The following is a 23,564-nucleotide window of genomic DNA, read 5'->3' as shown; positions in this document are numbered from 1 at the left end:
AAAACGCTTACTCCTTGGAAGGAAAGTTATGACCAACCTAGATAGCATATTAAAAAGCAGAGACTACTTTGCCAGCAAAGGTCTGTCTAATCAAGGCTATGGTTTTTCCAGTGGTCATGTATGGATGTGAGAGTTGGACTATTAAGAAAGCTGAGCGCCAAAGAATTGATGCTTTTGAACTGTGCTGTTGGAGAAGACTCTTGAGAGTCCCTTGGACTGCAAGGAGATCCAACCAGTCCATCCTAAAGGAGACAAGTCCTGGGTGTTCATTGGAAGGACTGATGTTGAAGCTGAGACTTCAACACTTTGGCCACCTGATGCAAAGAGCTGACTCATTTGAAAAGACCCTGATGCTGGGAAAGATTGAAGGCAGGAGAAGGGGATGACAAAGGATGAGATGGTTGGATGGCATCACCAACTCAATGTACATGAGTCTGGGTGAACTCCGGGGGTTGGTGATGGACAGGGAGGCCTGGCGTGCTGTGGTTCATGGCGTCGCAAAGAGTCGGACATGACTGAGCAACTGAACTGAACTGAGCTGAATTCTCTGTGAGTCAACTGGGTGATTTTTTTTTTGCATATCTTGCCTGAGTTTAGTCCTGAGGCAGCTTTCAGCTGATGGCCAAGTTGGAGGCTGGGCCTCCTGCATCCTTGGTCTTTCTTACTCGGCTTCTTTTTGGCTTTGTGGTCCCAGAACCAAGAGGGTAAAGATACAGGCTGCAAGGATATTTGAGGTCTAGGCTCTGAAACTTGCACAATATCTTTGTTTGTGCCAGCAAGTAAACTAGCTAGTTCAGAATCAACAGATGAGGAGTCAAGTCCACCTCTTGAAGAACTGAGCTACAAAGAATTTGTGGCCATGTTTTTCAGTCTACTGCAATTGATCAGATAACTATTTATTCAGTAAATAGGTATGTCCTAAGGATTGTTTAAGAATTAAAAATGAAACATGAATAAAATACAGTAATTTATAAGTTGCCATTTTTTCCTTGGAGCACATGGTATTTGTGAAGTGTCATTCCATTTTTTCACAGAGATAAGTATTCATAATATTCTTTCCTATGGTGTAAAAATGAATCATTATTAAATAAATAAAATATAAAAAGAAGAGTCTTACCTAATTAGAGAGGAAGGAGCAAGTCACTTGGGTTTAGAAGTAATTTTTACCCTTTCTAAATTTATAATAAAGAACATGTATTTTATAGTCAGAAAAGAAATAATACTGTGTCAGTGTATCTCCATACAGCTGTGAATATCTGTAAGCACAGAAATTAATTCAGTAGTGAAAAAATCTCAGGGAAGTCCGGCTTTTCTTTGTAGTTATTTTGTAACTTTGCTCTAATGTTTCTTTTAACTGTGCTTTAAAGGTGATTTGTTTCCAGCTCAAAGTTTGCCCTTTAGGATAATTTTGAATAAATGAATAAATCTATAAAGCTAATGACAAAGATATTAGCTATCTGGAATTTTGGATTTTTACAGGAAGTATCACAAGAAAACAAAAGTATTTAATTTGCTTGGAAAGTTTTTTTTATGAGCAGTAATCTAACTTTTTCCCCCAATATTTTCAAAATTATAAGAATGATAAGAATGCTGCTTTTCTTCTGATGGAAAGTGACAGGCTAATCGTCAGTTTACCCAGAGTGAAGTGGACAGAGTCAGCACTGATCATGGCATCTCAGCTCCAAGAAGAATGTATTGCATTTATTATAGAAAATTTCTCCAAGATCATTCAAAGTGAAAATTTTGCTCTTCTCTTACAGGTACTATGTCTAAAATTATATCCTATATTTAGTCCCATCTTTGTGTTTTGATTATATTATGTAAGAGTTTTCAAATGCAGGTTCCCTTTGATTAAATTAGTATGACATAAGTAAATTCCATACCAGATGGCATGTTTGCCTAGGATTTAGGGCAGTGATGGACAGGATTTTTGGCTCATACATAAGATAATGAAGGGAGGAGGGGACAGGTTGGAGTGCCCTGGCAAGGCACAATGTAACTCTAGCCAACTCCAGTCCTCAATCAGCTAAGCCGTACTTTAGAAATTGAAGTCATAAAGATGTTGTTTGGAGCAGTAATACAATTATGGTCCATGCAAAATTCTCTGTCTTACTGGGACCCACATTCTCTAAATTTTGTTACTAAAGAACTTTTATTACTCATTTCTAGGCTCTGTCTTAGCACTATTTTGGCTCTTAGTGTGTGTGTGTGTGCACACGCAGATATTTTAAACAGAGGAAAGGGGTTAGCATAATATTATTATAATAATAATTATTATATTAACAGAAAAAATGTGATTTCTGATTGAATTCATAAAGCCAATTATGATAATGGCCAGATGTTATGCCAGACTTCCATGTTTCTTGCACATATTCCTATTAAATGTCAATTTCTGTGTTTTATAGTCACAAGCAATGAGTAGCACATCTGATCTGTTGGACAAAATTTTAAAAGCTGTTGAAGAAAACATTACCACTGAGAATAGTTGCTCGCTTCTTATGGCTCTGGACACATTACTGAACTCTGACAGTACAAAAGAAATGGTATTAAATGTCATAAAAATTAATTAAAATGATAGAATATTTAAAGTGTTATAGGATTTAAAATATATACATATTTTAAATGTTGCATGATTCATTAAAATTAAGTGTTTGATACCTGAGGGTTGGTTATAGTCTGTAGTTTTATGTATATTTGGAATTTCTTGTAATGCATAATTTTAGAATTTTCATTTACCTCTAAATGGACTTACTATAATTATAGGAGTTTAGAAATTTAGAAGTTTGGCTAATTCTAAGCATAGTTTGGTAGCAATATTAATTGGTACAGCATAACTTTAGTATTTCTTCCCAGTCACTCCATTAAATTTCCTAATATAAAACTTAAAGGATTTTAAAGAATGTTTTAGAGTTTTAATCATCAGGGTCTTTTAATTTTACAATATATTTTTTAATTCCTTTTTTTCTTAAGAATAAAATCATTTAAAGTTGGATTGACTGGGAAAAAGAAAAATTAAAATATATTTTATTTTTAAACAATTCATGAATGGTAATAAATAAGCTAATTGCAAATATTGACAGTTTGTTCAACAAGAATGACAAAAAATTATCATCATATTTATTATTACTGCATAGGGTATTTGACCTTGTAATGTCATAGTTGATTTGAAAAGGATGTGGACGGTATTTATATAAAGGTTATTGGTAGTTTAAAACAGTGTTTGGTTAAAAGGACAAGACTGAAAGAACAAGGTTCATGTTCACTATAAAATTCTGTTGTTGAAGAGTAAGCCTTCATAAATAACTTGTACCCTACGATCTTAAAAATCTAAGTGATGACATCATTGATCTAGCTTAGGAGTAAGTAGATTCGGAAAGGAATAATGACTGGTTGCTATGACAATGTGGCTCTCTCACCAGCTGCTGATTTGTTGCCTGAACACAGGGTTTTACGTGCAAGATCCAGGCTCTGCGTGATAAGCTGTGGATCTTCCTGGTTCAGTCTTTCTATGCTGTTCGTCACACAGAAAGCTGGAAGCTGATGAGCACAGATGATCAACAGAAAATCCAAGCAGGTATGTTAGCCTTGAGATTTTTTATTCCTATAATTGTGACAAGGGATATTTTAAAGGAATTCCAATAAGTGGTAGGGTTAACGTTTATTTGCTTCTGTTCAATAATAGCCTGCTGATTGAAACTAGTGATAGTATGTTTAGCCAGTTTAATAAAGCATGTTTTATTTTTGTTCTTCGAAACTGAAACTCATTTTCTTTATACATACATATATAATTCTACTTTGTATTAGCAAGTGTTCTAGCAAATTTGCTTAAAAGCATTCTCGTAGAGAGTAGAAGTATAGAAAATGTAACCCATACAGAACAGATTACCAAACGTACTTTCTCTCCCCTTCAAAATATATTTTTCCATAAAGCTTTTCTATCTTCTTTTGCATAAGATACCCTTTCTTGTGGTTTTGCTTAGATTAGATGGCTTTATTTCACGATAGCCTGGTTCAGTGATACGATGTGTGCTATTGCAGAGTGTCCCTCGGGAGCCACACAGTGGTCTTTGACATTTAATAGGTACCATTTGAAATATTAGCATTAAACAAAGGAGGTATACTGCTCACAATGTGTTCAAAATGTTACAATAGAAAATTGAGGGTGTGGAACTAAAAATGGCTTCATGACTATTTTGGGGCTAAAGCAGGTACCTTAGGAAAAATATTGACAGATTCAGTAAGTTTATTTTTTAAAACACTTTAAGAGACTGTATTTTATGAAGCAAACATTTCTGTACTATAAAACATGGAAGACATATGTGATATAATATATTCTTGATAATACATGGATATATTAAATTCTTTAATGGTTTAGTCAGAATATTATTTGCTCTGTTTTGTGCTAGGAGTATAACATGCTAGTGTAGCTAGATGTGATCTCAGGAATACTTTGCAAAGAAATCCAACAAAATAATAAAACAACAAAATCTATGAAACAACGAAAGTCATGAGAAGGTCTTTAGAAATTGGAATTTTTTTCCCTGTGACTATTTCTGTGCTGATTTTTAGATGACAGTTCATCTGTATGATTCAGTGTGAAAAAATAATATCAGCATTCCATGCGTAGGTGTCGTCAACTCTCTTCTGTTCGAGAGTAAACTTTGCTTTTCTCCATTTTTTAAAGGATTTCATAGTTAAGTTGGGTCCCGAACAATCTTCTTTATCTTAGTTCTGCAGAGTGCTAATATAAAATACATGTAAATACACACACTTATATACACATATCTACAACAGAATGTTATTGGCATTCCAAATAATTTGTCAAAAAGAACTTTTCAGTCTACTACATCAGTGTAAAAATGATTTTTAAAATCTTACATATGTTGAATTATAATGAGTACTGACCTATGCATAATTACTGCATTGGCAAATCCCAGATAAAGGAGTAATTCTGGGTTCTATTTTTTAACATTTCTTAGGTTCTAGTTTGAGTTATTGATCTTTGGGAGAAATCTTATATTAATTTCTGCCTGTATATTTTTATGCAGTCGTTTGCTGACCACAAACTAGTCTTTGTAATGCCATTTCTAGGAACCTGCTTTGTCTTATAACATAATTCCCATAAAACAGAGATAGTAGAAGGTGTATGGTAGAATTACAGATAATTTAATGTATTTTTCATCAACTGTTTTAATAAAAATAAATTTGGAAATTATATATATTTCTTCAAAATATATTTTAAAGCTACATGACCTTGAAAAGGAAGAAATCCATTAGCTAAACTATATTTATAGCTCTGTGTCATTATTCCTATATTTTTCCCTGACGTCATTTAAATTCTTATTCGAAGAACATCAACTGAGTTCCCCAGTAATTCCCATATAAACCTAAATCTATAAAATGAATTTTTATATAATTCTAAAAAGAATGATATGTTTAAGGATTGTATCATGTTTTATTTTTGACAAAACTTTATTTTTTTCTCTTTACTCTTTCCTCCTGACATACCTGCAAAATTAGAAAATTTTAACAGTGCTTTTATATTTTTGGGGATAGAAATTTTCTCATATTTGATAGTTTATAAAATACTGCATTTGCCACAATCTCTAATTTTTTTCAATTTGGAAAACCAGCTAAAAGTAAGTTATCTCTAAAATTTCACAACTTGAGAAAATTCTAGGTTTTTGTAAATGTACAAATCTTCTCCACAAGGCTATATGTTTCTCATGTATTAATTTTAGTAACATAAAATACATAGGAACAAGAAAATAAGATTCAAAATAAATTTCTTTAAGATAGCTTCTGAAGCAGATAGTTATTTAGTGTGTTAGATTGGTTTCAGCTTTTTAAAAGTTATTTCCATCAAAATGTAACCATTTTCTGCTGATATATTATTATCCCTTTACTCCTGTGGTAATAAGAATGCTTCCTATAAAAATAAATTGCTTTTTTTCCCCCTACAGCTGCATTTGACAAAGGTGATGACCGAAGACTTGGCAAAAAGCCTATATTCACTAGCTCTCAGGTAAACTTTTACAGTTTTATAAGCCCAGATGAAAAATAATTTAAATTTTATTATTTTATATTTCAGAATAATTTTTAAAAGTTTATTCATTAACTAAAGCTGTTCCTGGATGGAAATAATTTTGAGTCTTTTTTAAATCAAGTAAACAGTTTAAAATTTTTAAGTGATATGCATTTTTTATATCCAGTTGACATGGGAAGTGAAATATTGTCTACCTTTTTTATTTCCTTGAAAACTTTTTTGGCAACTAGCATATTGGAACTATTCCAGATCAGAAATTGTCCAGAATTCTAAATCCATTTCCATGTCTATTTTTCTAATTAACCTACTTCTGAAAAAGATTTTAGTTGTCCCAGTTTTCTCTAAACTAAGATTTTAATCCACATGAGGTATTTTTGATGTGAAAAAGGAAATCAACATCAAGAGTACAGTTGTGTTCACTTTAAAAGTTACTTAGTGTACTTATATGGGGTAACTAAAATAGTCAAAGTCTTAAAAACAAAGTAAAATGGTGGCTGCCAGGGTCTGGGGAGACAAAGCAAAGGGGAATAATTGTTTAATGAGGATAAAGTTTCAGTTTTGCAAGGTGAGAAAGTTCTAGAGGTTTGTTGAACAGCAAGGCATATAGTCAGCCTGACTGTACTGCCCACTTAAAAATAATTAAGATGGTAAGTTTTATGTTATTTGTTTTTTAGCACATTTACACATACACACACATTATTAATGATGGTTAGAGCTAACTTAATATATGTGAAATACAAAATTATCCTAACCTAGCTCTGGCCTGGTGCACTGGGAAGATCCAGAGGATTCGGGTGGAGAGGGAGGTGGGAGGGGGGATCGGGACGGGAAATATATGTAAATCCATGGCTGATTCATGTCAATGTATGACAAAAACCACTACAATATTATAAAGTAATTAGCCTCCAGCTAATAAAAATATATGGGGGGAAAAAAATTATCCTAACCTAGACATGCATTCCAATGATATGGAGACATACACTGAGAGTTCCAGCTTGAAATGCAAAGAATATATTGCCTTTGCAAGAATGAAATAGAAAATCTTTTCTTCCTTATCAGCTAGTAGACAGGAACTCATACAACTCTAAGCCACAACCTGGAGCTCTCATGGCTGTGGCAGAGGTCAAGGTTAAATGTCTTGGGTGAAAAACTGTGGGACACTGTAGCTTTTTGCTAGTATACCTCCTAGGACTATTTTCCTAAGTCTATTTTATAACATACTAGCTCCATCATTTAAAAAGTTAAAATATAGTAACAACAATGTAAAGGAATAGTACTAGACCTGAAAGTGTGTCTAAGAGGAAGGCTTTAGAGGGTTACTCTTTTTTCTTTATCATGTGGTGACCATTCCTAATTGGTCAATTGTATATAAGAAACATACATAAACTTTGTAGCTATAAATCACAGATTGTCTAAAAAATGCATATACATTGAATTCTCACCATGCAATGTTAATGGTGAAATTTCTAAAGGAGTATAGTTACTCCATATGCTATATAAATACTTTAAAATAGATAGACTCAAGGATAGAGTAAATTAAGTAAGATTAGTTTTAAAGGTGGGAAGAGATCTAACATCAGAGTCTTCCTGGTCTTAAGTATTAAAAATAGAGAAATTTATTTTTTGAGCTAAGATTTGATCAAGAAAACAAAAAGCGAGGACCAAGCCTATTTGAAGTTTAAAAGTGTTACACAGAATCCTAGTACACTCTGCTGAATGGGACCAGTCTCTACCCCTAAATATGCATAATCCGAGGCCCAGAGACGTTAATAATGAGTTCTTAAATATCTGAAATTTTTTTCTTCAGTTAGAAGCAAAGTTAGAATAAGAATCTAATTACTCTTTATACCTTGCTTTTTGCTAAACTTAACTAGCTTATTTATTATTTATGTATGTATGTGTGTGTGTGTGTGAATATAAACACTCACTTACCTATATGTTATTTTTATCTTAAACAAATTTTCATTGTAAATAGAAGCTTTCTATATTTAGAAATAACTAGACCCTGAACTGTATATCAATATATGCTCAAGGTTGATAACCATCATCACATCTTCTTTGAGTACATACCCAGTGTGTGATGGGCATGGTGCTAAGGGATCAAAGAAGACAACACAGGTTCTACCTCATACCTCTACAATCTCATAACAGTCTTCCAAAGGAGGGGGGGCAGTATTTACATAAAAAACGGCGATATATTCTTAAAATTTTATTCTATAATTCATACCACTTATTCCCTTCCATACAAGATTGGTTCTAACAAAAATGATAAAGTAGGTGAATTGAATTTAGTGCCCTTCTATTTTCCTCTTTTTACCTATTTCATTTGTTTTTAGGACCCCTTTTCTTTTCTTCAGACAACCAATACTGTATTAAGATGCTGTGGGCGGTATTTATGGGTTTGGGTTCCTTTTTTTTTTTTTTGCTTTCCCCTTCCCCCAAAACCAAACTTTTCAAATGTCAATGTGTTATTTCCCAGGAGCTTCCCTCTGGCCGTTGCCTCCAGAGGACTAAATATTCAGTGATAAAGTTTCTGGCATTCGGTATATAGGATTGAAGAGAGAATTTTTGGTGAAAAATCATTATAATGTCCCTCAGAGTTTACCATATAATGGCTACCTGCTTAAGGCAGTAAATCTTGAACTCAAGTCCTAGTGCAACCCTTTTCATCATGTGCATGCATGTGAATGCTAAGTCGCTTCAGTCATGTCTGATTCTCTGTGACCCTATGAATTGTATAGCCTGCCAGGCTTCTCTATCCATGGGATTTTCCAGGCAAGAACTCTGGAGTGGGCTGCCGTGCCCTCCTCCAGGAGGTCTTCTTGAGCCGGATACTGAACCCGTGTCTCTTACATCTCCTGCATTGGCAGGTGGGTTCTTTACCACTAGCATCACCTGGGAAGCTCATGGCCTTGGGTAAATTACATACCTGCTTTAACCCCTGGTTTCTTGTCTAAGAAATGGAGATAGCAGCAGGAGATATCTTACAGAATTGTTGTGAGGAATAAACAAGATGATATATGAAAAGCATTTTAGCACAAAACCTGGGAGTGGGCCCTCAAAAAATGTGGGATACTATCATTTGCCCAAGGCATCCTAATACCATTAAGTGTTCATCTCTACCATAATTTCATAAAGTTAAATAGTATGCCTTTTTAAAAGTAGAATTTCCTATTTATTGTTTGTTGTATTTCAGATTTGATTAAGGTAAGGTGATCAAACACACATTTAAGTGATCCAAGATAATTCAAGTTTTAAGTGGCCCTAAATCATAATGTGAATTTTGCTGCTTTTTCCTCTTTGAAAAACTGACTATTGAAACATAAAGCATTACGTGTCAAAGACTTTTGTCAAAATACCAAGTATTTTTTTTTTCTTTTTTGTAGCAAAGGAAACAGGTTTCTGACTGTGGTGCTATAAAAAACAAATCCTCTGGAGGAAGTAACAAGAAAGAGTGTCTGAGTTATCTCTCTACTCATCAGAAGATGAAATCTGATGGATTAGGAGCATCTGGACATTCATCAGGTACTAATAGAAATTCTATAAATAAAACTTTGAAGCATGATGATTTAAAGGAAAAGGATCCAAAACCAGCATCCAAGAGTACAAAAGAATTAAAAACTGTGGGAAAAAATGTTTCTGGAAAGCCCAAAGCTATCATAAAGCCCAAAACGGAAAACAGTGATAATGCAAAATCAACAAACCTGTCACCTAGACAAGCTGTGGAAAGATCAGCAACAGCAGCAGCAAATGAACAGAAAAATTCCGGAAATGGAAAAGGAGTGAGAAATCAGGAAGAGCAAATTACAGGTGCCAGACCCAAGGTGCTCACTGGAAATTTAAATATGCAAGCCAAAGCTAAGCCTTTGAAGAAAGTAACGGGCAAAGACTGTCCACACCTCCGAACTGCAGGGCCCTCAAGCAGACCTGCAGATTCAAGGATGGAGGTACTGACCTCCACTGACTGTCTGGAGGAACCAAAAGAAAATGGGTCAATGAAAGAGAAGCTTTCTGGTCATAAACCTTCCTCTTGTGACTCTCGGGGACAGACTGTGAAAAACAGTGTGGAAGGTATCAAAACTTCCACTGCAGGTGAGTTTTAGCACTCTGATGCTTTTATTTAGTTTCAAATGCCAAAAAGAATTTAGTTACTTATATTCATGCAAACTGAGGAAAAAGTTTTTCTCACTCTAACATTTAATTTTGTATATAGTGTATGACCAGTGAATTTATACATAATTATTACATATTTATTGTTCAATCTCATGACTCACTCATCTTCATTTACAGCAATGAAATCTCGACCTGTTTCAAAAGATACCAATGGAATTTCCAATAAAAAAAGCACTCATGAACAGGAATCTAATACACATAACAGGTAAGTCTTCACTTTTTACCTAGACATTAACTTTCTCTGGAAGTTAATCATATACTAACTTCTAGCTAAATATTGTTAAAATATTTTTCCTTAGACAATTTAATATATTTACATAATGATACTTTAAAACTTATTATACAAAACGATAGAAGAATAATATATCCTTGTGGCACGTAATTATGCATTGCTTTCCCATAGTTGAGCTATAGTTTTATAAACTTAAACACTTACAAACATATGACTTTTTCTATTTTCAGAAAGGAGATATTTTTTACTTCTTTGAGAAAAAGTATTTTTCTTTTTGCTTTTTTTTTTAAATTGAAGTTTAATTGATTTACAGTGTTGTAAAAAACTATATTTCATGCATGAGTCTTTTAAAAAATTATGTTTCAGAGTCTCAGTGTAACACTGAACACAAATAATTTTTCTTAGTGTGCTAAAGAAGATCACCAGCAAAGGATACAGTGATCCAGTACCACAGGCAACTTCAAAAAAAAGAGGAAATGGCAATGGATGTGCTACAGCTCAGCAGAGGACAAAGAATGCCACAGCTAATCTTGCTAAAACTCAAGGTAAAGTTGAAATACTCCTAGGTTTTACTTCTTTGTTTAAATGGAATAAGCAGAACTCTGATTCTGGAACTTCAGCAACAAATAAGCAAAATATAACATGACTTCAGTCATTTTACATTCATTTCATACTTCAGAGACAAGATTTTATTCTTCCACTTTTCAGACAGGTATTTTGGTATTTTGGGGTATAAGTTTACTCTTTATTTTCTTTTGTGAAAATCATATTAAAGGAGTTACTAGGTATCTGCATTTCTTGTCCTTCTATATATTATGCCTGTGTTTCTTAAAAGCTTCATTGATAACTCTAAGAATTCTATCTGCAAAGCCAACACTAAAGAGCTCTTTAAAAACTAATGGTACAATCTAGAGAGCTGTAATACATAGGAAGAATTTTCTCTCTAGACTCTGTGCTGTGCCTGTTGTTTTCCATGTTCTAGGAAAGAGAAGACTACTGATCAGATTGCATAATTTGCTAATGTAATAACAGATTTTAAAAATTAATTTGCTTTATTCATTAAGCATTCATATATGTAAGAGCAGTTTGTACAATGCTAAATACAGTTCTGAGGTAGGTAATGAATTAATACTGAAAGTAAATTTTAAAATAAGCCAGAGAAAAATTGTTCATGTTCTAGTAACAGATAAAAATTAAACATTTACAAAGATTTGGTATTTCTGTTTGACAGTTTTAAATGCTCAAAATACCATCTCTAGAACTTCAACCATTATAAACAAGTGAATTCTCAAAATCAATCCTCTTTCCTTCCAGTAACCAGCATTAGTTTCAACTGCAGATTCATGAGAGTTGTTAACCCTCATGAACTATAATAATAATGATCTTGTTATGAGAAATAAATTAGTTTTGTTACTGTTGGAAGAAAAAAATTGGAACAATTTCAACATTTCTATTTTGTATTTAGTTTGATTCTCCTTTTCAACTGTGTGGAACAGTCTATTTTCCACCCCTAGATCTTCAAAGGGAAGATGCTTACTACTCTCTTGGCATAAGAAAACCAGATTTTTCTACCTGCATATATTTATGCAAATCCAATTCTGGCATAATGCTCAATGCTCTTTGCTTGAAGAAGAGAGGACCTATTTTAATAATTTTATTAAGCTGCTGCAATAGGTTCTCTATATTTGTAGTAAAAAGTATTTTTTAATTTATCAAGTCACTAACTCCTAATTTGTAATTGTCGATTTGATCTTATGTTACCATTTTATCATGTTATCTTTTTGTTTCTTTTGAAGGATTTAAAAAACCATATTGAATTTCACTCACAAACTGGAAGATATATTTTTTAATTTTCTTTTCTTAGGATCCCAAGGATCACCAAATTCAGTAAAATCTTCAGTCTCTTCAAGGCAATCTGATGAAAATATGACAAAATTGGACCACAGTGTAACTACAGATAAACAAACACCTAAGAGAAAAATTGTCAAACAAGGACAAACAACTTTGCCTAAGATTAGTGCAAAAACAGTCACAATGCCTAAAAACCTAAATCAATCTAAAAAAGGTGAAAATTTGAATAATAAAGATTCAAAACCGAAAACACTTCCTGAACAGGTTATACTGAAGACTCTGCCTTCTCCTCAGAGACCTTTAAAAAGTGAACCATCTGTTGTCCAAAAAAGTGTGTTTCTTGACGTATGTGATAATAATAACAAAGGCAGTGTTTCTGAACAGAAGCCTCATGAACCTCTAACGAATCTCACAGCCAACACCAGTGATGCAGAAGCATTTCCGTCACCATGCATACTCGACTCAGAGAAGACACTGAACAATCAAGAAAAAGAGAAGCTGGTGTTAGAGTGCCAAAATATTTCAAATCTGGATAAATTAATAAAACATGAACTGGAATCAAAACAGATGTGTTCAGTTAATAGTGAAACAAATGTTTCTGGTCACAAAAAAATAGATTACTACACCACAGCTAAAATACCTTGTCATTCTGATGAGAGTGACAATGTTGATCCAAAATTTTATAGTACCACTGTTCTAAAATCCATGATTTCAAATCCAAAAGAAAACTCTTTGAACTCTAATCCAGTTTGTGACTTAGACTCAGCACATGTAGAACAACTCCATTCAGAATCAGATAGGGAGAAGCAAGTAGGGAGAAAAGATATAAACCAAAAATTAAGCATTAAATGTGTGAAAGATGTTTTACCTTGGGTTCCTGAAAAGACAAATGGTACCTTAAATTCTGGTCAAGATGACAAAAAGTCTAAAATTCATGTAGAAGAGACAATTCCTAGTCAGTTGTCTGATGACTCTGCCATGAATGAAGACAATCATGCTACAACAGATTCACATATTTCCTCCAAGTGTTTTTTGGAACAAATATCAGGGAAAAATTCTCCTAAAGATACGGAAACAACAGAAACTCCAGAGAGCCACGAAACTCCAGAAGCACCATTCATGAGTCACTGGAATTTGAGTACCAATGTTCTGCATCAGAGAGAGAGTCCTGAATCAGACAGTGGCAGTGCTACAACATCCTCTGATGACATAAAGCCCAGATCTGAAGATTATGATGCTGGAGGGTCTCAGGATGATGACGGGTCAAATGACAGAGGTGTCTCTAAATGTGGCACTATGCTGTGCCATGATTTTCTGGGAAGAAGTAGCAGTGATACCAGTACTCCTGAAGAATTAAAAATATATGATAGCAACTTAAGAATTGAAGTGAAAATGAGAAAGCAAAGTAGTAGTGATCTTTTCCAAGTTAATTCAACAAGTGATGATGAGATTCCTAGGAAAAGGCCAGAAATTTGGTCTCGATCTACAATAGTTCATCCTAGGGAAAAAGAAAATATTCCACGAGGCAGTGTCCAGTTTGTACAGGAGGTAGATCAGGTTTCTTCCTCAGCAGATGAAACAGAAGATGAAAGGTCTGAAGCTGAAAATGTTGCAGAAAATTTCTCTACATCTAACCCAGCTCTTCAGCAGTTTCAGGGGATAATTAATCTAGCTTTTGAAGATGCAACTGAAAATGAAAGTCACGAGTTTCGTGTAACTAAAAATTTTAAAAGGTCTGTTTTACTTTCTGTAGATGAATGTGAAGAGATAGGATCTGATGAAGGGGAAGTCCATGCTTCCTTTCAACCTTCTGTAGATTCTCTTTCACCTTCTGATGTTTTTGATGGTGTTTCTTATGAACATCATGGAAGGACCTGCTACTCCAGATACTCACAAGAAAGTGAAGGTAGTGTTTTAGAATGCAGACAAAAGAAAAGCAATAGTATATATAAAAACAAAAGCTCTCCCTTGGGTCTTAGTAGCATTGACTCATCAAGTAAAGATAAACAGAGTGCTTCAGCCGCAGAGAAAAAGGGCACAACAGATATCCTGTCCAAAGGAGGCAGACAGCTTCCTCCAGGAGATAAAAAAGTATATAGTGGAAGCAATGTGGATAATGACTTTGAGACACACAGCAAATTTTCAGATAGTGATATAAAATCTCAAGAAAGACCATGTCATTTGGAACTTCATCAAAGAGAATCCGATTCTGACATACCAAAGAACAGCTTCACAAAGTCTCTGGACTCCTGTCGGAGTCAAGTTCTGCCTCAGGAAGGTCAAGTGAAAGAAAGCCATTCTACAGCTACCGAAAAAGCTAATATTGCTTTATCTGCAGGTAATGTACAGAAATAGACATGCCAAATTCATAAGAAAATGAGTTTATAGAATCTTAAAGTTGTCGGTAGCCCCTGAATGTTATATTTTAGAGTAACTGCTTAAGCAGCAGATTGAAATTTTAAATGAAAACTGAAATTTCTTAATAGAATGAAAATTAGCTAGCTGCTCTTAATTGTTCACCTAAAATCTTAGTGAAAAATTAACATCTAATAAAAATTTTGGTTGTTTATTAGAGCTAACCTACTAAGAGATTTTACATGAAAGAATAAAGAGAAAAACATAGTTTGCTATTATTTAGTTATTTATGTCTAATTTAACATAGGAATTCTTGACTATTAGAAATTTTATTATACATTGGATATGATTTATGAACTATGCTAATATATATCTAAGAGGGCTGTGCAATAAGTATAGTAATATGTAACTAAAAACACTGAATTATTTTAACTAGATTAATTATTAAAATTTATATACATTTTACAGAGATTAAGAGTTTCAGGATCACTATAGTTATGTTCTAAAATTTTCAAGTAAAAAGATAAGTTTCCTTAAAGAGATTATATTTAGAGAAATGATAACATATGAAAAAAGCCCAGGCTTATTTCATATGTATAGATGGTTTCCTGTCTAATTGTTTTGTGTGTTTGTCTTCCTTATTATTGTAATTTGAACTATGACCCACATTTAAAATATGCAATAGTAGCTGATTGAGTAGCTATTGTATACCAGAATGAAGAAAAATAGTTACCAATAGTCCCTGTTCAGCAAAATCACAAGAGTAGGGAGCTCTTAAAGTTGTACTTTTTTGTTTGTCCTTGCTTGCATCCTTCTTTGCATGTGCAATATACAAGTAAGTCTTTAGATAAAATGTATTGATTCTCCCTTTGAAACTGACTTACCTTAAACATCATCATCAAATAACCATGTCCTTTTTTCTCTTTAAGTTTCTATTGTAGTGAATTAGATATATGTGTGCATTCTGTTTATGTTTAAATAATTTTTGTTTTCTGTATCACAAGCTTTTAAATTAAATTATGGAGAATTATTGTTAGTTTCCTCTGTTGATTTTCCTGCTAAACATTACCATCAAGTTTTTTTTTAAACAGAGAAAAAGAAATGCCTCAAAAATCTTCTCAATTTTGTATAAATGTTATTTTTCCCATTCTGTGGGGTTTTTTTTGGACTATAACAGTTATATTGTGTTAATAGTTCTACAGAACTCTGAGGGGTACCAACATGTGCAATTTTTACATTGTGTAGTATTATGAATCATTTCAGGAGACATAGATGGTTGTGACACAGTGGCACAAATCTACATGTATGACCATCGGCCTTCAAAAACCCTATCTCCAATATATGAGATGGATGTAACAGAAGCATTTGAGCAGAAAATGGAGTCAGAAACACAAGTTACAGACATGGATTTTGAAGATGAGCAACACTTTGCAAAACAAGACTGGACACTATTAAAGCAACTGCTCTCTGAACAGGACTCTAACTTAAATATCACAAATTCTGTTCCTGAAGACTTAAATTTAGCACAGTATCTAATTAATCAGACACTACTTTTAGCACGAGACAGCTCAAAACCTCAGGGTAAAGCACATGTAGACACTTTGAACAGGTGGAGTGAACTAACATCTCCATTTGATGATTCCTCAGCAAGCATTACTATGGCTAGTTTTTCCTCTGAAGAATGTTCACCCCAAGGGGAATGGACAATTCTGGAACTGGAAACTCAGCATTAAGAGTGTTAACACTTCAGAAAATGTTAAAATATGCCACCTCTTTATTTTTTTGATGTTTATATTGTATGCAAATGATAACTGCATTAGCCAGAGATAGTCTATCCTTACTACTGAGGAAGTCTTTCCAATTTAGTTGGTTTATTAATATGATATCATATGTAGAAAAAAGTGTTTTTTTTCTAAAAATCTTGAGCATGTTTTCTATAATTATTGGAGAATTTAGAAGACCTGTAAGGAAACCCTTGCTTTAGTTTTCCTTTCCTAACTGGTCAGTTACTTGTTTATCATTCAATAATTTAAAATGTGAATGCACAAGTAGAACAGTCCCTTTTTGCTCTGCAAATGGTAACAGTAATTTAACAATAAAAAAAAAAAAAACTTATCATGCTTGTGCCAGTTTATGTAGAGTTCATCTGTGACATTCATACTCAGGTTGGTGTGGTTAGGCTGATAGCTAGTATTAGGAAAAACCTTCACTTTTCCAGCCATTAGTTCCAGGAAATTGTTAAGTAAGTGCATCTCAAATTTCACTGAACTTTTTACTAAAAGAAGAGAAGCAGAATTTCCTGTACCTCTTTTGGGGGATTTATCCAGAGAAAGACATCTGTGGTTATTCAAAAGAAGTGGGAAAACTGTCCATCAGTTTTATCTATACAGTAATTCCTTTGGATGATGGGATATAATAGAATTGGCATCTCTCAAAGCTTTGTAACTGACTCATAATTTCTCTAAAATATATCAGAAGTAAAAAATTCTTTTGGTTTGGAATTTCTTTTGTAATTTAACAGTTTTGGGGGAATTCCCTGGTGGTCCAGTGGTTAGGACTCAGTGCTTTCACTGCTGTGGCCCAGATTCAATCCCTGGTCAAGGAACTAAGGTCCCATAAGCCAAGCAGTGCAGCCAAAAATGAAAATAAATTAATTCACAAAGTTTTCAACAAATGACAGTAGAGATAATCTGTAACTATTTTGAATATCAACAACTATATAAATATACAGTCATTCGGTATTCTTACACATTAGTTAATATTAGCTGCTAACCTCTTATACCATAAATTCGCTATGCTTTTTTTTAACTAGAAGCTCTGCAGGGTGCACTCATTCATTCAGTCAAGACACACATTTGTTCTAGTCTCTGAAATGTTAAGATAAAGTTTGATTCCTGCTCCTCAAAACTGAGTTCAGTTTCTAATGAAGAGAGGAAACCATAAAAGGTCAAAAACAGTATTATAAGGACTTTATACCTTAAAAGCTGGATGGAAATTTAGAGGTTAGTTTAATCCCTTCAAATTCCTAAGGAGGATTCTGAAGCCCAGGGGAAATTTTTTTTTTTTTTACTTTTTCTTTTTTTCCAGAGGAATTTTTAAAGTGCCCAAGGTCCAACACTGATTTATGAGCCAGAATCCAATATTCCTTAATTTCAGTGTGATGTTATTTCTACACCACGACATACTTCATTTGGTATATGACAGAGTCAGAAACAGCACAGATTCTCAAGACAGTGTGTTATTTTCTTTTTCTCCAAATGTAAAATTGTTATTTTAATAAACTACCTCAGAAGTTTACAAATTTATTACTGAAACTTCATTTCTTTCATGTCATACATGAAAATAGATAGTAGGGAATAAAATTTGCTTAAGTATGACCCCTTAGGTAATTTCAGGAGTATACTTTCTTATCATGTGCTTTTGTGAATAACATATCTCCCAGTCTGTTTCCTGTGGGACTCTGGGCTAGTTCTTTATCATTCAGCAAATATATATTGAAAAATAATTGCTGAAATGTACTTAGCACTTATTAGATGTTAGACACTGTGCTTGTTGTTGGTCACTCAGTCCTGTCCAGTCTTTGTGACCCCATGGACTGCAGCATGCCAGGCTTCCCTGTCCTTCGTTGTCTCCCAGAGTTTGCTCAGACTCATGTCCATTGAATTGGTGATGCCATCCAGCCATCTGTTGGATCTGTCCTCTGTTGTCCCCTTCTACTCCTGCCTTCAATCTTTCCCAGCATCAGGGTCTTTTTCGAGTGAGTCAGCTGTTCGCATCAGGTGGCCAAAGTATCGGAGTTTCAGCTTCAGCATCAGTCCTTCCCGTGAATATTCAGGACTGATATCTTTTAGGATTGACTGGTTTGATCTTCTTGCTGTCCAAGGGACTCTCAAGAGTCTTTTCCAGCACCACAGTTCAAAAGCATCAATTCTTTGGCGCTCAGCCTTCTTTATAGTCCAACTCTCACATCCATACATGACTACTGGAAAAACCATAGCTTTGACTATACAGAGCTTTGTCAGCAAAGTGATGTCTCTGCTTTTTAATAGACTGTCTAGGTTTGTCATAGCTTTTCTTCCAAGGAGCGTCTTTTAATTCCATGGCTGCAGTCACCATCTGCAGTAATTTTGTAGCCCAAGAAAATAAAGTCTGTCACTGTTTGCATTTTTTTCCCATCTATTTGCCATGAAGTGATGGGACCAGATGCTGTAATCTTAGTTTTTTGAATGTTGATTTTTAAACCAGCTTTTTCACTCTCCTCTTTCACCTTCATCAAGAGGCTCTTTAGTTCCTCTTCACTTTCTGACATTAGGGTGGTGTCATCTGCATATCTGAGGTTATTGATATTTCTCCCAGCAATTTTGATCCCAGCTTGAGCTTCAACCATCCCAACACTGTACTAAATGCTTTAAATGCACATTAACATTTAATTCTCACAACAGTTCTATGAGATATGTGTTCTTACCTTTTTTTTTTTTTTTTTCTTCAAAATGAGACACCTTGGGAAGGGGCACCTGGCCAGAGAGCAGCAGGGTAAGGGAACCCAGGAGAGCTGCTCTTCTCTTATCTTTATTACACCCGAGGAAACTGATGTGGCATCCTTACCTGAGATAAGTACCCCAGTGGAAGGAACTAAAAGAGAATTAACACATTATACTGATGTTTGGTGAATAACAATTGTATATGGTCACAGTTGTAAGAGCTCAGAGAGAAAGGCTATGAACAGATTGTCAGGAAGAAAAGATTAGAGAAAGCTTCTTAGGGCAAGTAATATTCAGTGAATGACTTTATAGAATTTATTTAAAGAAAGGGCTTGGTGGCTGCAATCTTGTTTGAAATGTAGGTCAGGCAACTTGAAGATGCAATTTATAGAAAGCACTTTGTTTTTTCTTAGATTGTGTGTTAGAGGTCAATAAAAATATTGAATAGAAATGTTTTAAAAAGATGATTTTATACATAGTTTACCTAAGACTCAAAAACTCCATACCAAAAAAAAAAAAAAAAAATCAAACTTTTAAAAAAATTTGAGTTCTTGGTGCAGGACTGATAAAGATTACCAAGAGAGATGCAACCAAAATTCATACATTGGCTGTGGAAATACAAACTGGTACATTCTCATTCAAAAACTGACAGACGTAACTAAACATATTCAAGAAAAACTAATGCATATGCTCTAAATAAAAAGTACCTGTACTAAATGGTTTGCAGCAGTAACGAAGTATTGCCTCACACCAGTCAGAACAGCTATCATCAAAAAGTGTACAAATAATAAAGGCTGAAGAGGGTGTGGAGAAAAGGGAACCCTCGTACACTGTTGGTGGGAATGTAAATTGGTACAGCCACTACAGGAAACGGTGTGGTGCTTTCTTAAAAAACTAAAAATAGACTATGGGAAACACTATGGTGTTTACATAAAAAACTAAAAGTAGGCTACCATACAAGGGAGGTAGAGTCCAGAGAGTAGAGCAGAAGGACCAGGTTTGCATTTTAGAATGATCACTTTGGAAGCAGTAAGTAGGACTGCGTGGAGCAGGATTCAAGGCAAGGAGACTAGTGATGAATGTTAAAATAACCAAGGCAACTAGGGCAATAGCTGTGGAGAGAGAAGGGAGTGGACACATCTGAGAGATTTAAGATGTGGGTTGGAAGAACTTACTGAATTGGGGACAAGAGGACGGAATCATCTTGCAAGACTCAGGTTTCTGACTGAAGTGCCTGGGTAGTGGATGATGTCATTAGCCATAAAAAAATGAAGCAAGCTCAGGAGTGAGAATGAGTTTAATCTAGGACACACTGAGTTTGAGATGCCTGTGGGACATTCAAGAGGCTTGACAATATACTGTGGAAGAGTCAGAAAAACATGAGAAGACCGAAAAGGAGTGTTCAGAAGTAAGAGAGCTAGGGAGCCAAGGATAAGAGGAGACAAGTGGTGAATATATAATCACCACTCATTGGAGATGGGCAAATCAAGGCTGAGATTCTACTTTAACTTATCAAAGTGGCAAGGATTTTAAAAGGCCTGTAAAAACAAATTCAACATTAGCAAGAGAATTAGTAAGTTTGGGGTCCTCTGAATGTTGTTATGGGAGTGTAAATTACCTTTGCGGGAAGTAATTAGGCAGTCTATGTTAAGAATGTTCATAACATCATATCCTTAACCTAGTCCTTTCCCCTCATGGGATCTACCATTAAGAAATAAGAATTTGAGACAAAATTTGTCTACAAAATGTTTATCAGAGAGATTTACAAGTGAAAACTGACAACCGGCTAAATACCAACAGTAGGAGAAAGGCTAAATTATGATACAACTATATAACACATTATGCAATGATTAAAATTGCTTTCAAAAAATTCTGTTTAATGTCAAGAGAAAACACAAGAAAAAACCCAAAGTACTTATTTATAAATAAAATATCCAATTTTGTATACTAACAAGTACATAGAAGGGACTAAGTGTTAACAGTGGTTGTGATTAAGTGGTGATTACTATTTTTATCTTTTAACTCATATTTTCCATGTTTTCTCCAAGGTGCAGGAGAATAGGTAGGGTTTTGGTTTGTGTTTGCGTAAGTTGTAGTGGTTAATAGTGCCAAATGCTGTTTGAAATGTCAAGGTGCACTCTGAGACTAGTGTGAGGCTGCGCCATGACAGGCAGCCTAGATTAGGAGTAGGCCTGGTTTTCCAGGGTAACATGATTATCAGGCCACCTGGAGCCAGCCCATCAACATGCGCCTAGTAAGAAAAAGGGCACCTCTCAGGGGAAAGCTGAAAAGCCCGCAAATGCCCAAGTTTGAAAAAAGCCCGCGAAGGTTTGGGCCAATAAGATTACTTTGCAAACATGTAACCAATCCGCTTAAGCCAGCTACCAACTGCTATGCACACCTTATAAATTGGGTAACAGCTTGAGCTCAGCACTCTCTGACCCTGCACCACTGCGTTGGACGCGCGGCAGGAGCCCTGACTCGAGTCAGCAATAAACTTCCCTTTTATGCGAGTTGCGTTGTCTTGGAAGCCTTCTCTCTTCCCACTCAGAGATTCGGACATCGGGCATAACAACTAGTCCATTGGATTTGGACATTAGGACTTTATTGATAGTTTTTGTCAATTTTCTTTAGAGTAATAGCAAGTACAGCAACTAGACTACAGTGGGTTGAAGGGTGAACAGGAAGTAAAGAAGTAGAACTTATCTTTTCAAGGAGCCTGGCTGAAAAAGAGACAGTGGTAGCTTTAAGTTACTGTTGTTTTTAAAAGTAATTTTAGCACTTTGAAAATAAGAGGTTGAGAATAATCAGTGAATCGGGGGCAATCAAGGAAGAGGCAGGAGGAGGTGGGATCAAGCACAAAGAATACTAACTGATGCAGGGCATTTCAAGGAACTGCAGGTGTTTAACGTAATTAAAGCGCTGGATGCATGCGGGACAACAGTGGAAGACAAGGCTGGAAAAGTACAGGCAGGCCAAGACATGAATAACCTGAAAGCCATGCCAAAGCCTATGGGAAAGCCATTTAGGCAAAGATGTTAAATATTTAAATATATTGTCAAAGGCAGACATAGAACTATTTTCTAAAGATTACTCTAGCTGCATATGTATGTGCTAAATTGCTTCAGTCGTGTCTGACTCTTTGCGACGCTGTCAGGGGTCTGTCCATGGGATTTTCCAGGCAAGAGTACTGGAGTAGGTTTCCATGCCCTCCTCCAGGGCAACTTCCCCACCCAGGGAATGAACCCTTTTCTCCAGATTCTCCTGTACTAACGTACAGGTTCTTTACCACTAGTGCCACCTGCTTTGGGAACATAGAGAAGAGACTACAGGAAGCAAGAGTTATGCTGTGCTGTGTTTAGTCACTCAGTTGTGTCCGACTCTTTGCAACCCAGTGAACTGTAGCCCACCCAGCCCCTCTGTCTATGAGGATCCTCCGGGCAAGAATACTGGAGTCGGTTACCATGCCCTCTTGAAAGGTTGTTGCTGAACAATAAGATGCCGGGATTCTTGGCCTTCAGAGGAGATGAATTCAATCCGGGGCCAGAGACAAGGCTGGATTGCTCAGAGCTTTTGTGTAATAAAGTTTCATTAAAGTATAAAGGAGATAGAGAAAGCTTCTGATATAGGCATCAGAAGGGGGCAAAAGAGTACCCCTTTGCTAGTATTAGCAATGGAGTTATATACTCTCCAATGAATCCAAAGAATGTCTGGAGGTTGTAAAGACCTCACCAGACCTACTCCCATAATTTACATTTTAAGATAACAGAGTTGGCCAGAAGGTTTAATCCAAAGATTATCCTCAGGCAGCATACATCCTTGTAAAGACCAGACCTACTCCCATAATTTATGTTTTAAGATAACAGAATTAGCTAGAGGGTTTAATCCAAAGACTGTCCTCAGGCAGGATACATTATTGTTATACAGTCACTCACAATCTGAGTAAGTAGGTTGGGCCATTTGGTGGAACCAACTTGAAGATAGAGTCTGGGGTACATTAACATAGCTTAAGACAACATTTCCATAAGAAAAAAGAAATGTATTGTTTAACTTAAGGTTTGCAAAGTAGTTAGTTTCAGGTGAAACCAGGTGTCATGGCAACAGCATTTTTAAGAGAAACCTCCTTTTAAGTTTGTATAGAGAAGAAAAAATATCACTGGTTTCTTTCCTCCTGCCGCTTAAGAGAGATAAAAATGTCTGGCAGCCTCTTTCCTCCATTTGGAGACCCCTGGCCTTCCTGCCTGTTAACCTCTCACCTCCTCCAAGGGAACCTCTCAACCCAGGAATTGAACCGGGGTTTCCTGTATTGCAGGTGGATTCTTTACCAGATGAGCTACCAGGGAAGCCCATTGGAATAATTAAGGAGAAATAATTATTAATATAATTATTATAAATAATTAAGGAGAAAAAGAGGCCCAAACTAAGG

General features: G+C 35.1%; 1 protein-coding gene and 1 non-coding gene across 8 annotated transcripts in view; both read left to right on the top strand.

Moving 5' to 3' along the window:
- BTBD8 (BTB domain containing 8) overlaps nucleotides 1-17,962 on the top strand; it is a 92,884-nt gene extending 74,922 nt beyond the window's left edge. For 6 of the 7 annotated variants that reach the window (XM_070467760.1, XM_070467761.1, XM_020892918.2 and 3 more), the window contains 9 exons: nucleotides 1,578-1,760; nucleotides 2,406-2,543; nucleotides 3,445-3,574; nucleotides 5,964-6,025; nucleotides 9,433-10,138; nucleotides 10,337-10,424; nucleotides 10,857-10,996; nucleotides 12,316-14,640; nucleotides 15,921-17,962. In XM_070467760.1, coding sequence (XP_070323861.1) covers nucleotides 1,578-1,760; nucleotides 2,406-2,543; nucleotides 3,445-3,574; nucleotides 5,964-6,025; nucleotides 9,433-10,138; nucleotides 10,337-10,424; nucleotides 10,857-10,996; nucleotides 12,316-14,640; nucleotides 15,921-16,390 — 4,242 coding nt within the window. In that variant the 3' untranslated portion in view covers nucleotides 16,391-17,962. The remainder of the gene's footprint in view (nucleotides 1-1,577; nucleotides 1,761-2,405; nucleotides 2,544-3,444; nucleotides 3,575-5,963; nucleotides 6,026-9,432; nucleotides 10,139-10,336; nucleotides 10,425-10,856; nucleotides 10,997-12,315; nucleotides 14,641-15,920) is intronic. The other variant, XM_020892923.2, reaches the window with a different exon arrangement.
- Nucleotides 17,191-17,262, top strand: TRNAE-UUC (transfer RNA glutamic acid (anticodon UUC)). The gene has a single exon. It is a non-coding gene; the product is annotated as a tRNA-Glu (tRNA).
- Nucleotides 17,963-23,564: the final 5,602 nt, after the last annotated feature.

Source organism: Odocoileus virginianus, chromosome 5 (assembly GCF_023699985.2).
Source record: "Odocoileus virginianus isolate 20LAN1187 ecotype Illinois chromosome 5, Ovbor_1.2, whole genome shotgun sequence".
NCBI classification, from domain to species: Eukaryota; Metazoa; Chordata; class Mammalia; order Artiodactyla; family Cervidae; genus Odocoileus; species Odocoileus virginianus.
This window is presented reverse-complemented; position numbering and strand designations above follow the sequence as displayed.